General features: G+C 42.4%; 1 protein-coding gene across 3 annotated transcripts in view; it reads left to right on the top strand.

Annotated features, from left to right (window-relative positions):
* Window positions 1-309: 309 nt before the first annotated feature.
* Window positions 310-14,948, top strand: part of CELSR1 (cadherin EGF LAG seven-pass G-type receptor 1) — a 252,181-nt gene continuing 237,542 nt past the window's right edge. For all 3 annotated transcript variants that reach the window (XM_070755356.1, XM_070755355.1, XM_070755358.1), the window contains exon 1: window positions 310-4,034. In XM_070755356.1, the coding sequence (XP_070611457.1) occupies window positions 389-4,034 (3,646 nt within the window). In that variant the 5' untranslated portion in view covers window positions 310-388. The remainder of the gene's footprint in view (window positions 4,035-14,948) is intronic.

Genomic DNA, 14,948 nt, shown 5'->3' with positions numbered 1-14,948 from the left:
GGATTTTTCCTCCGTGTCACCGCGCGCCGTCGGGCTTCGGGGCGTCTATAACTCGGCAACCTGTGAAGGAAGATCCGCACGAAAAAAGCCGCGACGTTGGCAAGCTGCTAAATGGCGAGGCCGGGATCGGCTTTGGGCAGTCGCCGTCCAGGGTGAGCAGCTTTTGGGCGACGGGGGAGCCATTTTGAGCGGCCGTTTCGACGAGCCTCGAAGCAACTTTGAAAGTTTTGGGTCTCCCCGCCGCCGGAGCGGGAGCCTCCCCCACCGCACCTCCACTTTCTCCGGGCTCTCCCTCAGCTGCTGATGGACGACGCCGGATGAGCAGCTCAAGGGAGTGGATGGATTTTGGAGCCCTTCGGCCGCCCTCCCTGCTCGCCAAGCCTCGGAGATGCTCCGCTCGCCGGGGGCCGCCTGCCTGTCGTGGATCTGGCTACTGGCGTTGGCGACGGCGGGCTGGGAGCTGCATCTCCTCTGCGGAGGCGGCGGCGGCGAGCCGGGCCGCTTGCTTTTGGACCTGTCGCTGGAGCCCGACTGGCTCTGCGCTCTGGACGAGACGCGGACGCCCCGTCAGCTGAGGGACGCCGTGGAAGCGACGAGCGGCGGACTGTTGAGGGCGACGGCGGCGCCGCTGGAGTGCGCGGGCCTGAGGAGAAACCCGCTGCCTCTCCATTTGCGCCTGGCGTCTCCGGCCGGCGGCGTCTTGCTCTCGCTCCGCCTGCCTGTTTACCTGCACGGCCGGGGCTCCCCCGGACGTTCCCCTCACAGGACCACCCTGCCTCGCTTGGCCCCTTCTTCTTCGGCTCTTCCTCACGGGCAGCGTTTGGCTTCCCTGCTGTGCTTCCCTCCTTCCCCCTCCGGACAGCAGGTGCTTCCCAAAGTGAGGGAGGCGAAAGTAGGAGCCCTGCTCTGGGCTCTCATGTCCCTGACCAGCTTCCCACTGTGTGTCTGCCTCGACGGTCAGACCGTTGGGGAGAAATCGCTAGACTGCCATTTTCCTCAAGGCAGCTGCCCCCTGCAGCTTCTTTGTCACTTGAGGAGGACTCAACGGAATGTTCTAGTACACCTGGGAAGGCCTAGCCACTGGGCAGTGGAACAGTCAGTAGGGGATACATTGGAAGTGAATAGAACCCAGGAAGAGGTTTCCCCAAAATTGGCAACCCAGGCTGGTGGCAGTTGGGATTCTGGGCCCAGGCGGCCTCGAAGGATGAGGAGCGTGAACAACCCGCCTCAGTTCAAACTGCCCAATTACCAAGTTTCGATTGCTGAGAACCAGCCTGCGGGTACGGCGGTCATTTCCCTGGAAGCCCACGACCCGGATGAAGGGGAGGCCGGCCTGCTGACCTATTCCATGGAAGCCTTTTTTGACAAGAGATCCAATGATTACTTCTCCGTTGATTCTAAGACGGGGGCCATCGTCACCACCCGTAAGCTGGACCGCGAGACAAAAGACACGCACGTGCTTCAGGTGACGGCGACGGACCACGGGTCTCCGCGGCATCGCTCAGCAGTCACCTTCCTGACTGTGACGGTCAGTGACACCAATGACCATGACCCTGTGTTTGAACAGCCAGAGTATCGAGAGACCATTAGAGAGAACCTGGAGATAGGTTACGAGGTGCTGACTATTCGTGCCACAGACGAGGATGCTCCGGACAATGCTAATTTGCTGTATCGTATTCTGGAACCAGGCTCTGGGGAAGGGATTTTTGAGATTGACCCATATTCTGGTGTGGTGAGAACCTGTGCCACTGTGGATAGAGAGGAGGTCTCGGAATACCATCTTGTGGTCGAAGCCAATGACCAAGGGAAAGACCCCGGCCCACGAAGCGCCACGGTTATGGTCCATATCACAGTGGAAGATGAGAATGACAATTCCCCACAATTCAGCGAGAAACGTTACTTGGTACAAATACCGGAGGATACTCCAATCAACAGTCAAGTATTGCAAGTAAAAGCCACTGACCGAGACCGGGGCAACAATGCCCAGGTCCATTATAGCATTGTCAGTGGCAACCTGAAAGGCCAATTTTATATCCATTCTTTCTCTGGTTCTATTGACTTGATCAATCCCCTGGACTATGAGACCATTCGAGAGTACACCCTCAGGATCAAGGCACAGGATGGAGGGAGGCCCCCACAGATCAATTCGAGTGGGATGGTGTCCATCCAAGTCTTAGACGTCAACGACAATGCCCCTATTTTTGTGAGCACCCCCTTTCAAGCCACAGTGCTAGAAAATGTCCCCATAGGATACTCCGTGCTACACATTCAGGCAGTAGATGCGGACTCTGGAGACAATGCTCGCTTGGAATACAAAATCTTTGAGCTCTCCCATCTTCCTGCTTTGATATCCCCGATACAGGGCAATGCAGGGTTTCCATTCCAGATCAACAATAGCACAGGCTGGATTACAGTGTCAACTGAGCTCGACCGAGAGACTACAGAGAATTACCATTTTGGGGTGGAGGCCAGAGACAATGGAGTGCCCGTCATGTCTTCCTCTGCCAGTGTGTCTATCACTGTCCTCGATGTCAATGATAACAGCCCTACTTTCACTGAAAAGGTCTATCAACTCAGACTGAACGAGGATGCAGCAGTAGGCAGCAGCGTCTTGACCCTGACTGCGATGGACAAAGACGTCAACAGTGTAGTAACCTACCAGATCACGAGTGGCAACACAAGGAATCGCTTTTCTATTACTAGCCAGAGCGGTGGGGGTCTGATCACTCTGGCCTTGCCCCTTGATTACAAGCAGGAAAGGCAGTATGTGTTGACCGTCACTGCTTCAGACGGAACCCTGTTTGATACAGTGCAAGTCTTCATCAATGTCACAGATGCCAATACACACCGACCAGTTTTCCAAAGTTCACACTATACCGTGAGTGTCAGTGAGGACAAGCCCATTGGAACGTCCATTGTAACCATCAGTGCCACGGACGAAGATACTGGAGAGAATGCAAGAATTACCTACATCTTGGAAGACAACGTCCCTCAGTTCCGCATTGATCCTGACACAGGAACTATCACTACCTTGATGGAATTAGACTACGAGGACCAAGCTTCTTACACATTAGCCATCACAGCCCAGGACAATGGGATCCCCCAGAAGTCTGATACCACCTATGTGGAGATCCTCATTCTAGACGCCAATGACAACACACCTCGTTTTCTCCGAGATCGGTATCTGGGCTCTGTTTTTGAAGATGTCCCTCTGTCCACCAGTGTTTTACAGGTGTCCGCTGTAGACCGTGACTCGGGTCCCAATGGACGCCTGGTTTATACTTTCCAGGGCGGGGATGACGGTGATGGAGATTTTTACATCGAAGCCACGTCAGGGGTGATACGGACTTTGCGCAAGCTGGATCGCGAAAACGTGGCTGTCTACAGCTTGCGTGCTTTTGCGGTGGATAGAGGCAGCCCGCCTCTCAAGGCATCTGTGGACATCCAAGTTACTGTGCTGGATATCAACGATAACCCCCCTGTTTTTGAACAAGATGAATTTGACATCTTTATCGAGGAAAACAGTCCTGTTGGTTCAATCGTGGCCAGGATTAGCGCGGTAGATCCCGATGAAGGAACCAACGCGCAGATCATGTATCAGATTGTAGAGGGCAATATTCCTGAGGTCTTCCAGCTTGACCTTCTTAATGGTGACCTTACAGCCCTGATGGACCTCGACTACGAGAGCCAGACAGAGTACGTCATTGTGGTACAAGCTACCTCGGCACCGCTTGTCAGCCGAGCTACTGTGCACATACGCCTGCTAGACCAAAACGACAACCCTCCTGTGCTGCACGACTTTCAGATCCTGTTCAACAATTACGTCACCAACAAATCTAATAGCTTTCCTTCTGGGGTGATTGGCAAGATCCCTGCCCATGATCCTGATGTATCTGACCAGCTTGACTATACCTTTGTCCAAGGCAATGAATTAAACCTACTGGTTTTGGATTCTACGACTGGAGAACTGAAGCTCAGCCGAGATTTGGACAATAACAGACCCCTTGAGGCTATAATGAAAGTATCAGTTTCTGGTAAGTGTACATTTTTTTTTTGTGGTGGTGGTGGTAGGGGAATTTGTGAAGTCAGATAATGGCAGCTGCATTTATTTATTGGACTGACAACATAGGCAAATGGGAACTTTATGCATTTTGATTTTTGATTTTCTGTGCTGGCTGGGCAATTCTGGGAGTTCATGGATCTTGAAGTTTCTGAGGTTGAGAAACATAGTTTCTCATGTGTTTTGATAAGAAGGGCTGAAAGCAGACAAGGAAAACTTTGAATTTGTTGAACGAAGTCATGCTTTGTTTTGATACTAACCTTTAGGAAGATTTAGGCTATCATATTGTGATCCACAGAAACTTGTTGGATAATATAAGATAAATCAAGGTATAATGATACTATATATTTCTGCTGGTGAGATTATTGCCCATGTTTGGATTATTCAAATGTGGAACGTATATTAAAAATAAGCTAATAATAAATCAGTACAGTGATACCTTGTCTTACAAACTTAATTGGTTCCGGGATGAGGTTCTTAAGGTGAAAAGTTTGTAAGATGAAACAATGTTTCCCATAGGAATCAATGGAAAAGAGATTAATGCGTGCAAGTCCAAAATTCACCCCTTTTGCCAGCTGAAGCGCCCGTTTTTGCACTGCTGGGATTGCCCTGAGGCTCCCCTCCATGAGAAACCCCACCTCCGGACCTCTATGTTTTTGCGATGCTGCGATTTCACTGAGGCTCCCCTCGCTAGGAAACCCCACCTCTGGACTTCCATTGCCAGCGAAGCGCCTGTTTTTGCGCTGCTGGGATTCCCCTGCAGCATCGCAAAAACACAGACGTCTGGAGGTGGTGTTTCCCATGGAGGGGAGCCTCAGGGGAATCCCAGCAGTGCAAAAATGGGTGCTTCGCTGGCAACAGAAGTCCGGAGGCGGAGCACCCCAGCGGGGGCGGTGGGTTTGTAAGGTGAAAATAGTTTGTAAGAAGAGGCAAAAAAATCTTAAACCCCGGGTTTGTATCTCGAAAAGTTTGTATGACGAGGCGTTTGTAAGACGAGGTATCACTGTAATAAGATGGATCCTTCAAAGTCAGTTATAATTTCTGTTTCCATACTTTCAGAGTTTAATCTCAAGCATATTTACACTAGTAGTGTTAGGAAATTTATCTCAATTCAGATGAGTCCTAACTGTCTATATTGGATGATTCTTTATAATTATAATATATCTGTAGGAGCAAATATCTTATTTATGAGACCACAATGATCTATGATATATCCGTCTAGAATATTTATATAATTTAACTATTTTACATGCTTAGCATTTTAAGCCCAAAGTTCATTAATGTAAATGCAAAATATGGCAACAGTAACCCTAAAGCAAATCATAAGTAGAAGACTTGGCAGGATTCCTGTCTTCGGTATACTGTATATCTGTTGTTATTATTTCCAGACATGTTTTAGTAGCAGTAGAAGACTTTAAGCGCAAATTCCATAGCATCCTGTTTGATGATTAAACATAATAGATTTTAGCTAGCCAAGATGTTTCTAAATGCATTTGCAGTATTAACAAGGATTAGTTTGATATTGTTGTTGGTGTAGGAAGAACAATGTATCACTATCTCTTAAAGTTAAAAAAAAATTCCACATACTTGTACCCATTAATATGATGCTCCAAAAATATATAGAGGCGATATTTTGGCTCTAAGAGGAAATATTCTATGGAATGTCATGTTTTCGAGGACAAATGTTACACATGTAAAAGGAGTTTTATAAACTCTCCTCTGAAATTAAAGGAATTTAGGCTGGATTTTATCTTCTAATAAATTTATTTTGGCATGCATTTTCACAGGCAAAACTGGCTCCATCCGTTATATTCAACTCTGTGTGTAAAGAGTTTGAAGAATTAGAGATCTTAAAAACACTGACTAAATGGCCTTAAGTGCTTTTGAACACTATTTAATTATTATTTTGTAAGCAACTTTGAAAAATATTAGGAAATGAAGAATTGTAGAAGCAATCTCATTCATTATAGTACATGTCTAGTTGCTGCCTGCAGTTGTTAGTTGCATGTCAGGTAGTTTTAAACAAAATTTATATCGGATCTTATTTGGCAAGACAATTCATATACTGTATGTTTAAATGTACCAGGTTTTGTTTTCTAACAAACTTTAATACATTTTGCGGGCTGTTGCTAATCATTTCTTATGTTAAAATGGCTTTAAAATTTTCACATAGTTTGTGTTTAGTAGATAGCCAATTTTACTATAGATTTATATTTAAAAAACGCATAAAGTATATTTTGTAGGGAATAATCAGCTCTTGCACATGGACTGTCATTCAAACTGTGCCATTGCTCTTTATAATTATAGTATCAGTGTGTGACCAAGTCTAGCCTTTTCCAGTTTCATTCTTCTGGGTTTTTTCTTTCTTTTTTATTTTTTTGCAAGCCTCCCAACCAGCTGTAGCTCTTGTTGACCTTTTGAGCCTTATTGTGAACTGTATCTTGTTAGGGGTGCTTTTCACTCCCGATAGTCTTTTCGCTTTTGTGTGAAATCGCTTTGGCGTGCATATTAAATTTGGAAGGTGTTTTTCCTTGCCCCCATTTGTGCTGAAATGTTACTCAAATTAGTCTGTTTCTGTCAGCACTTAAATTAGAATATAGTGCCAAGGGAGAGAAGTCAAGCCAGTGCAACAGTTGTGTGTTCTATCATACTTACACAATTAGTACTAACATTCACAGTTAGCCAAAGCATCAGTGATAATACTCACTGTTAAAATTTATGACTTTATTCAACTTATCCTTTCTTTATTTCATTAGATTTAGATGCCAGTTAGTCTGGGTAGTTTGCAATGTAATCAAAATAAAATTATTCCATATGCAATATGGGGTGGGGGGGATCGACTTCTGTCATGACAGTATACTAAGTACACTTGATAATTGAATAAGATTCCATTCAGATCTTTACCAATAATTAATTGCCGTTAACATAGTTGTTGCTTCCGTGTTAGGTAGAGATTTCCAGAGATAACATCTGAGTTGACTTGATTATCTTGGCTTGTAGTGACTTGTTTTTGGATTATGCCTATGGCCATAATGAAGCTGAATCAACCGATAACAGTATAATAATATCTAATGTTGAAAGATACAAGAACATATCATAAAACAAACCTCAAACCGTACTACATGAGTTGATAAAGTTCAACACAGAAGGAAAGGAAAATTTAAGTTTGGATTTTAAATCCTAAAGATTCCCGTGGATAATTGAAAGCAGGTTAAATATATCTAATATTTTTTTAAAATGAATTTAACGTGTTAACGCTTCCAGTGTTTCAAATACCATTATTGTCATCAAGTCTTTTGTTTCTTTAGGATTTCCCTGGGGAACTAAATGTCAGTCTAAACAATTCATTCAATGGCAAATTAAAACTCTCAAATATGATAATGACTGCCTTAATTGAACGTACAAAATGCAACACATAATTATTTATATACAGTTATACACAGAGGTATTTTGTGTAAGTTTGGGAATTTTTAGTGGTACAGTGTTCCCTCGATTTTCGCAGGTTCGAACTTCGCGAAAAGTCTATACCACGGTTTTTCAAAAATATTAATTAAAAAATACTTCGCGGGTTTTTTCCCTTTACCACGGTTTTTCCCAGCCGATGACGTCATATCTCATCGCCAAACTTTCGTCTGCTTTTAATAATTTTTTTTTAAAATAAACTTTAATAAATAAACATGGTGAGAATAGTCTTAATGGTTGCTAAGGGGATGGAAAATTGCAATTTAGGGGTTTAAAGTGTTAAGGGAAGGCTTGTGATACTGTTCATAGCCCAAAATAGTGTATTTACTTCTGCATCTCTACTTCGCGGAAATTGGACTTTCGCGGGCGGTCTCGGAACGCATCCCCCGCGAAAATCGAGGGAACACTGTATAAGTATTATTTTTACTGTAGCTGTAAATATATTACAGTGTATATTGGCTTTACTGCTTCTGTGCAATTTTAACTCTAGTTGGTTTTTACTTCTTAATTTTAACTGCGGCTGGATGAAGCCTTGATCCTGTGGTAGCATGATATAAAGGCAGGTAGTGCATTGACCTATGACCACAACTGAGACTGGAATCATTAAGTAAGTCACACCAATTTAATTAGCAATAGCACTTAGACTTATATACTGCTTCACGGTGCTTTTACAGCCCTCTTTAAGCGGTTTTCAGAATCAGCATATTTTCCCCAACAATCTGGGTCCTCATTTTACCAACCTCGGAAGGACAGAAGGCCCAGTCAACCTTGAGCCTGGTGTGTTTTGATCTGCCAAATTGAAGGCAGCTAGCAGGCAGCAGAAGTAACTTCTGCAGTACTCCATTCTAACTACTGCATCAGCACAAAAAAATACCTTTTTTATCATCATCATTCAGCAAATCATTCCAGTCATTAAGTAAATCAGGAAGTCCTTAAACCAGTCTGGCTTCCTCCTTTGGTTTTGCTCATTGGAAAACCCCTAGGAAGGTTGGAAATGACACCTGACACTAGTATCCTGCAACTGTCATAAATCCATGCAGGTTGTAAAGCACCTGAAATTTGATCACATGACCATGCATTAATAATAATAATAATAATAGTAGTAGTAGCAGTAATAGTAATAATAATAATAATAATTATTATTATTATTATTTATTAGATTTGTATGCCGCCCCTCTTCGAGGACTCGGAGCGGCTCACAACATAAAATACAAATACAAATCCAATTATTAAAAAGCAAAAGAAAAAAAAAAACCAAAACAAAACAATTAAAAACCTTAATTTAAAAAACAATCATACAACCCAAAGAAACCATACATAAAATGGAGCGGCCAAGGGGAATCAATTTCCCCATGCCAGGTGGCAAAGGTGGGTTTTTAGGAGTTTGTGAAAGACAAGGAGGGTGGGGGGAGTCCTAATCTCCAGGAGGAGTTGATTCCAGAGGATTTGGGCCGCCACAGAGAAGGCTCTTCCCCTGGGTCCTGCCAGACGGCATTGTTTTGTCGACGGGACCCAGAGAAGGCCAACTCTATGGGACCTAATCGGTCGCTGGGATTCGTGTGGCAGAAGGCGGTCCCGAAGGGGGGACTATATGTAAGTCACCTTTTTTCAGTGCTGTCATAACTTTGAATAGTTATTAAACAAATAGTTGTAAGTTGAGGACTCTGTAAACTTTTTGTTTCTTGTATTACAAACTAGAAGAGCTAAAATTGTCAAGGAAATTTTAAACCACACGATATTGAATAGTTTAGACAACAGCATTTTGTTGTAAAGTGGATATTACCTGTAACTGTGTAAAACATTATGAAACTGAATAATAATACATTGGTTGAAATTTTGGCCATTGAATTAAAAGCTTCATCAAGGTGAAACTTGATCAGTATTTAAACGAAGAAACATTTAAAATACTTTAATCATAAGAGACTTTTCTACAATATTGTTGCAATAATCCAAAATGTACCCAAACTGTGAAGAATTGTTTAATTATAATTATGTCAGAGAAAATATTTATGTCTATGCTGAAAGTCAGTCATACGGTAGCAGACGTCACAGCCTATGTAGACATCAGTCAATCCAAAGAAGATATTCTATTTTATAATGGCTTCAGACCTGGATGTCTTTTCTCGTGGAACAGGTTTTCTGAAGCACTTTTGCATTCAAGCACACTTTTGAACTTATACTTTTAAAAAAGCGTGATTTCTAGGCATAATTAGTGGTGGCTAAATGCAAATACTTAGTGAATTGCTCTCTAAATACCGTTGTAAAGTGAGACAACTTAGTTAAGTATGTAAACTTTTCAGAAATGGATTAATATGGATTGAGATAAGACTTGATGCTTTCCTGTTACCCCTGTTCATTCACATGCGAATATCCCTCCTATTTGTTTTATAATTGTACTGATTTCCCCCCTTTATTTAAGACCTTCCAATTGCAGGCCCTCTCTCATAGAGGTGCTGAATTTTGTTAGCATTATGCAGAGTGAGCTGTTCTTTTCTTTACTGCTGTTTTTATATACTTTTGCAAAGGCTTTAAATTTGCCACATTTATTTCAAAATTTGGCTGTTACCTTGTTGCACAGGAAAGAAAGAGCTGCTTTGATTGCCATCAAAGGATGTCACTAGGGAATTAAATTGGATTAATGTAAAACATTGCTGTCATGATATTCCTTTAGGTCAGACAATTATCTGATTGTCCCTTTCTATTGAAATCAGGATATAATTTATTCTGATTATGAATCACTTGTTTTGATATGATTGTTAGATAACGTTCTCCATACAGAAAGAAGCACTCGTCTATCATTTGCCATATATACTAAATACAGTAAAAAAATTAAAAATGTAATTAATTCTGAAGTGTGATGAGATCCAGTGCCTGTACATGTTAGTTTAAGGATACTGTAATTTGAATTACAGAATGATTTCACATACAGAAGCAATTCTTATGAATCCAATTCTTGGATTCCTAAGAATTCTCAGGAAAACCACTATTGCCTATATAAGAAACATAGAAACATAGAAACATAGAAGACTGACGGCAGAAAAAGACCCCATGGTCCATCTAGTCTGCCCTTTTACTATTTCCTGTATTTTATCTTACAATGGATATATGTTTATCCCAGGCATGTTTAAATTCGGTTACTGTGGATTTACCAACCACGTCTGCTGGAAGTTTGTTCCAAGGATCTACTACTCTTTCAGTAAAATAATACTTTCTCATGTTGCCTTTGATCTTTCCCACAACTAACTTCAGATTGTGTCCCCTTGTTCTTGTGTTCACTTTCCTGTTAAAAACACTTCCCTCCTGAACCCTATTTAACCCTTTAACATATTTAAATGTTTCGATCATGTCCCCCCTTTTCCTTCTGTCTTCCAGACTATACATAAGAAGAGGTTTTTTTTCTGAAATAAATTCTACTGAATTGAATTCCACTATGGAGAATTCTTAAACATCAAGCATGTTCTTAAAGTGACAGTGAGAAAAAGGAAATGAGAAACGATGTGTTTTATGAACAAAATTCCATTTAAAATGCTTAGAATTCATAATGTTCTTATTGTGGTTAAAACGTGTGTTATTGTGTCTATTCTTGGGTACAAATGTTTCATTTTTAACCAATTTCTGTCATTAGAATTATCAAAACTATATTTAGGTGTATTCTCGGGGGAATAATCTGATTTGCAAAACAAATATAATTAATTGTTATTTATTGAGGATCTTGCTGAAAATCTAATTCAAAAGAGGCAAGGCAAAATGATTTTAGATTAGCGGAATGTCTTGTAGGGTATTATCATATACCTTTTCATATTGGCTAGAAAAGATATTGATAAATAAATGCCTTTTCTAGAATTTATTGTATGTTACTGAGAAATTGGCTGTGTTTGTACGTGTGAGAGAGTGTGCTTCAGTGTTGCTGATTTGATTGCATTATCTGTTCAAGTTTCGATTTGTTGAAGTCTCACTGAAAATAATCCAATTCATATGCAAAAGAATTGTAAATTTATTCCTGTGATTCATGCCCAAATCTTTCATTCCACCATTAAATCTATCGGGGCTTAGTTGTATGTATTAGTTTGTGCCCCAACTACCGGCACCTTTTTACCCCGCAAAAGAGGGTGAAAACTTGGGTGTTTCTTATCCACTGAATGTAGCCCCACTCACCCACCCCCATTCTTTGGTCTCTGCCTGCCAACAATTTACCACCTTGCAGAAAAAAGCAGCAGAGCCTGATTAGCACAAGCCACTGGTTATCTGCCTCCCGACACTCAGCTGATTGATTTAAATTGCTGACAAGTCGGCAGGGAGACAAATTGCTGCAGGGGAGAGGCAAAGGCTGATATGGGCTGTTTGGGGGGTTTTTTGCTGCAAGAAGGTAAGTCAATAACTATAGATGCCTATACCAGTGTTTCCCAACCTTGGCAACTTGAAGATATTTGGACTTCAACTCCCAGAATCCCCCAGCCAGCATTCGCTGGCTGGGGGTTTCTGGGAGTTGAAGTCCAAATATCTCCAAGTTGCCAAGGTTGGGAAACACTGGCCTATAGGATGTTCAAATTTTTAGATTATTGTTTTAAAGACTGCTTTATTATTGTTTTAGATAACTTAGCAAAATAAGGAAACTTTTTAAAATAAATTGCTTGATCTGAAGAAACCCAGTTTCTATTGTATCTTCTTTTAAATAGCAGAGAATACTTCCAGAAAGCCACATCATTTTTAAAGATCTGTAATAGTATATATCCTGTATTAAGAAAAGGCAACTGACTTAGTCATGTTTGGAGTAGATCTATTTATACAATTGAGAGGAGTTAGTGTGATTACATTCAAGAAAACTTTCTGGACTTAATATATGCCATAATGTACATTTCTCCAATTCTTTGCTGTTTCTATGGCTGAGGAACACATGAACAGAAATATACAGCAAACAGTGTATCATCTGTGGCAAATTTCTGGGAGTCAGAGGCCTTTTCTTTCTTGTTTTCCTCCCCCAAAACTAAGATGCATCTTATACTCCAGTGTGTCTCATACTCTGAAAAATACAGTGTACAGTGATCCCCCGATTATCGCGAGGGTTCCGTTCCAAGACCCCTAGCGATAATCGATTTTTCGGGATGTAGTGGTACGGAAGTAAAAACATCATCTGCGCATGCGCGCCCCTTTTTCCATGGCCACGCATGCGCAGATGGTGTTTTTACTTCCGCACCTGGGAAGACCCAGCAGCTGAGGAGCCGCCTGCCTGCCCGCTTGTCCGCCGCTTTTCCGCTTGTCCGCCGCTTGTCCGCTTGTCCGGCCGCCGCTTTTCCGCCCGCCGCTTGTCCACCGCTTTTCCGCTTGTCCGGCCGCTTGTCCGCTTGTCCGGCCGCTTGTCCGCTTTTCCGGCCGCCGCTTTTCCGCTTGTCCGGCCGCCGCTTTTCTTGTCCGGCCGCCGCTTGTCCGGCCGCCGCTTGTCCGCCACTCGGAGTTGAAGACCCAGGGAAGGTTCCTTTGGCCGCCCACCAGCTGATCTGCTTGGCAGCGCAGTAGCAGCGAGGAGCCGAAGATGGGGTTTCCCCGTTGCCCACGCAAAGGGGAAACCCCATCTTCGGCTCCTCGCTGCTACTGCGCTGCCGAGCAGATCAGCTGGTGGGCGGCCGAAGGAACCTTCCCTGGGTGCCGCCCGCCGCTCGAGAGCAAGAGGGGGAGAGATAGAGAAAGAGAGAGAAGGAAAGAAAGAGATGAGAGAGGGAGGAAGAGAGTGTGAGAGAGGAAGAAGCAAGATAGAGAAAGAGAGAGAGAAAGAAAGATGAGAAAGGAAGGGAGTGACGTCATCGGGGGGAAAATCGCGATATAGCGTTTCGCAAAGATCGAGATCGCGAAACTCGGGGGATCACTGTACTGTATATCTTTTACATGTTGAGAAGTCTGTGATTTGTATGTATTTTCAGGACTCCTGGATAAAAGTGCTAATAACAGCTATCAATGTTTTAACAGGCAGTTTCTATTTAGCCACATAGAAGAGAAAGCAATGATTCCTGTAAAATTGACATTTATATACACAATCTAAGGAAGGGACGTGCAAAGTAAATTTATGCAATATTCAGAATATCACGGTTTTAACTCCTTTTTTTTGCCAATTTATTTGAAAAAGAATAACAGTTCACGTTAAACTATATTCAGATTATACCAACATTTTCAATTAAACTAGAAATTAATCAAGTAGATCTCAACATTTATTTTTAAAGCATTTGCTTGTTCAAGTTTTATTAATTTAGTTGCTCGGAGAGTAGCTAACAACCCATCTGCCTATACAAGGACAGTGAATGTGTGTAAATGATCTTGTTAACATGGTAAGGTTAAAATGATATACAGTACTTTGTCACTTAAAAAGGCTAGCACTAAATAGCAATGACATGGAAGGTGAGACCTCCCTCACTGCTGACATATGTAATTATAAGCATGCAACTCTTATCATCTACAAAGCATGCAATGGGGGAGCCAAACTCTTTTCAGCACTGTTTGGGAAAGCCTGATAGATCCTCTTGGTGTAGCTTTGAAATTTCAGATAGCAACTGCGAAACTGTCCAAAATATTTCAGCAGTAGAAATAAGTGAATCTATCAATGAATAGCAGCTGGCCAATTGGATAGTTTTGGTGTTTTAGGAAATACGTTGTGTAAATGGAGTCCCATAACTGTTAGCTGGTTGTCTTGATAAAGGGAGGAAATGAGTGACAACGGAAGAATGAATGGTTGTGGTGTCCACCGTTGGCTTCATTTAAAATCTATGCTGCATAAATAGAATCACTTTCAGTTCCAATTAAAAGGAATGTCTATATCAGTATTAAAGAAGATGTGGTTTCTGCCAACCTGACAAGATAAAAGAAAACTAAATGATAGATGTATAAATTTATCTGATATGGGAAGCTAAACCCCCCCCCCCCCCAAGAATGAAGTACTGTATTTTGGAAAATATTAAAAAAGGAAGATTGTTATATTTCTCCAAAGGGAAAAATATGCTTTCTTTTAGAGGCAGAAATCAGCCCCACCCTATCATAACAGCCCACAGAAAAGATACAGAGCTTATTGAAAGAGGAAGGCAAATGTCTAGATAGCTCCATTCATAAGCAAAGCAAATACTGTAGGCAGAAATCCCTTCAAGGCAGGATATTTTGAAACTCCCTGCAGCAAAATCTGAACAAAGGCAGAATGATAGGATTGGAAACATCTTTCAGCTGTGGCGAGGGGGGCGTTTGCCCAGGTTTGCGGCCCTATCTCGACCGGGAGTCATTGCTCACAGTCACTCATGCCCTCATCACCTCGAGTCTCGACTACTGTAATGCTCTCTACATGGGGCTACCTTTGAAAAATGTTCGGAAACTTCAGATCGTGCAGAATGCAGCTGTGAGAGCAATCATGGGCTTTCCCAAATATGCCCATGTCACACCAACACTCCGCAGT

This window comes from Erythrolamprus reginae, chromosome 6 (genome assembly GCF_031021105.1).
Source record: "Erythrolamprus reginae isolate rEryReg1 chromosome 6, rEryReg1.hap1, whole genome shotgun sequence".
In the NCBI taxonomy this organism is placed as follows: domain Eukaryota; kingdom Metazoa; phylum Chordata; class Lepidosauria; order Squamata; family Dipsadidae; genus Erythrolamprus; species Erythrolamprus reginae.
The sequence above is the reverse complement of the archived record's forward strand: the minus strand, read 5'-3'. Positions and strand labels throughout refer to the sequence as shown.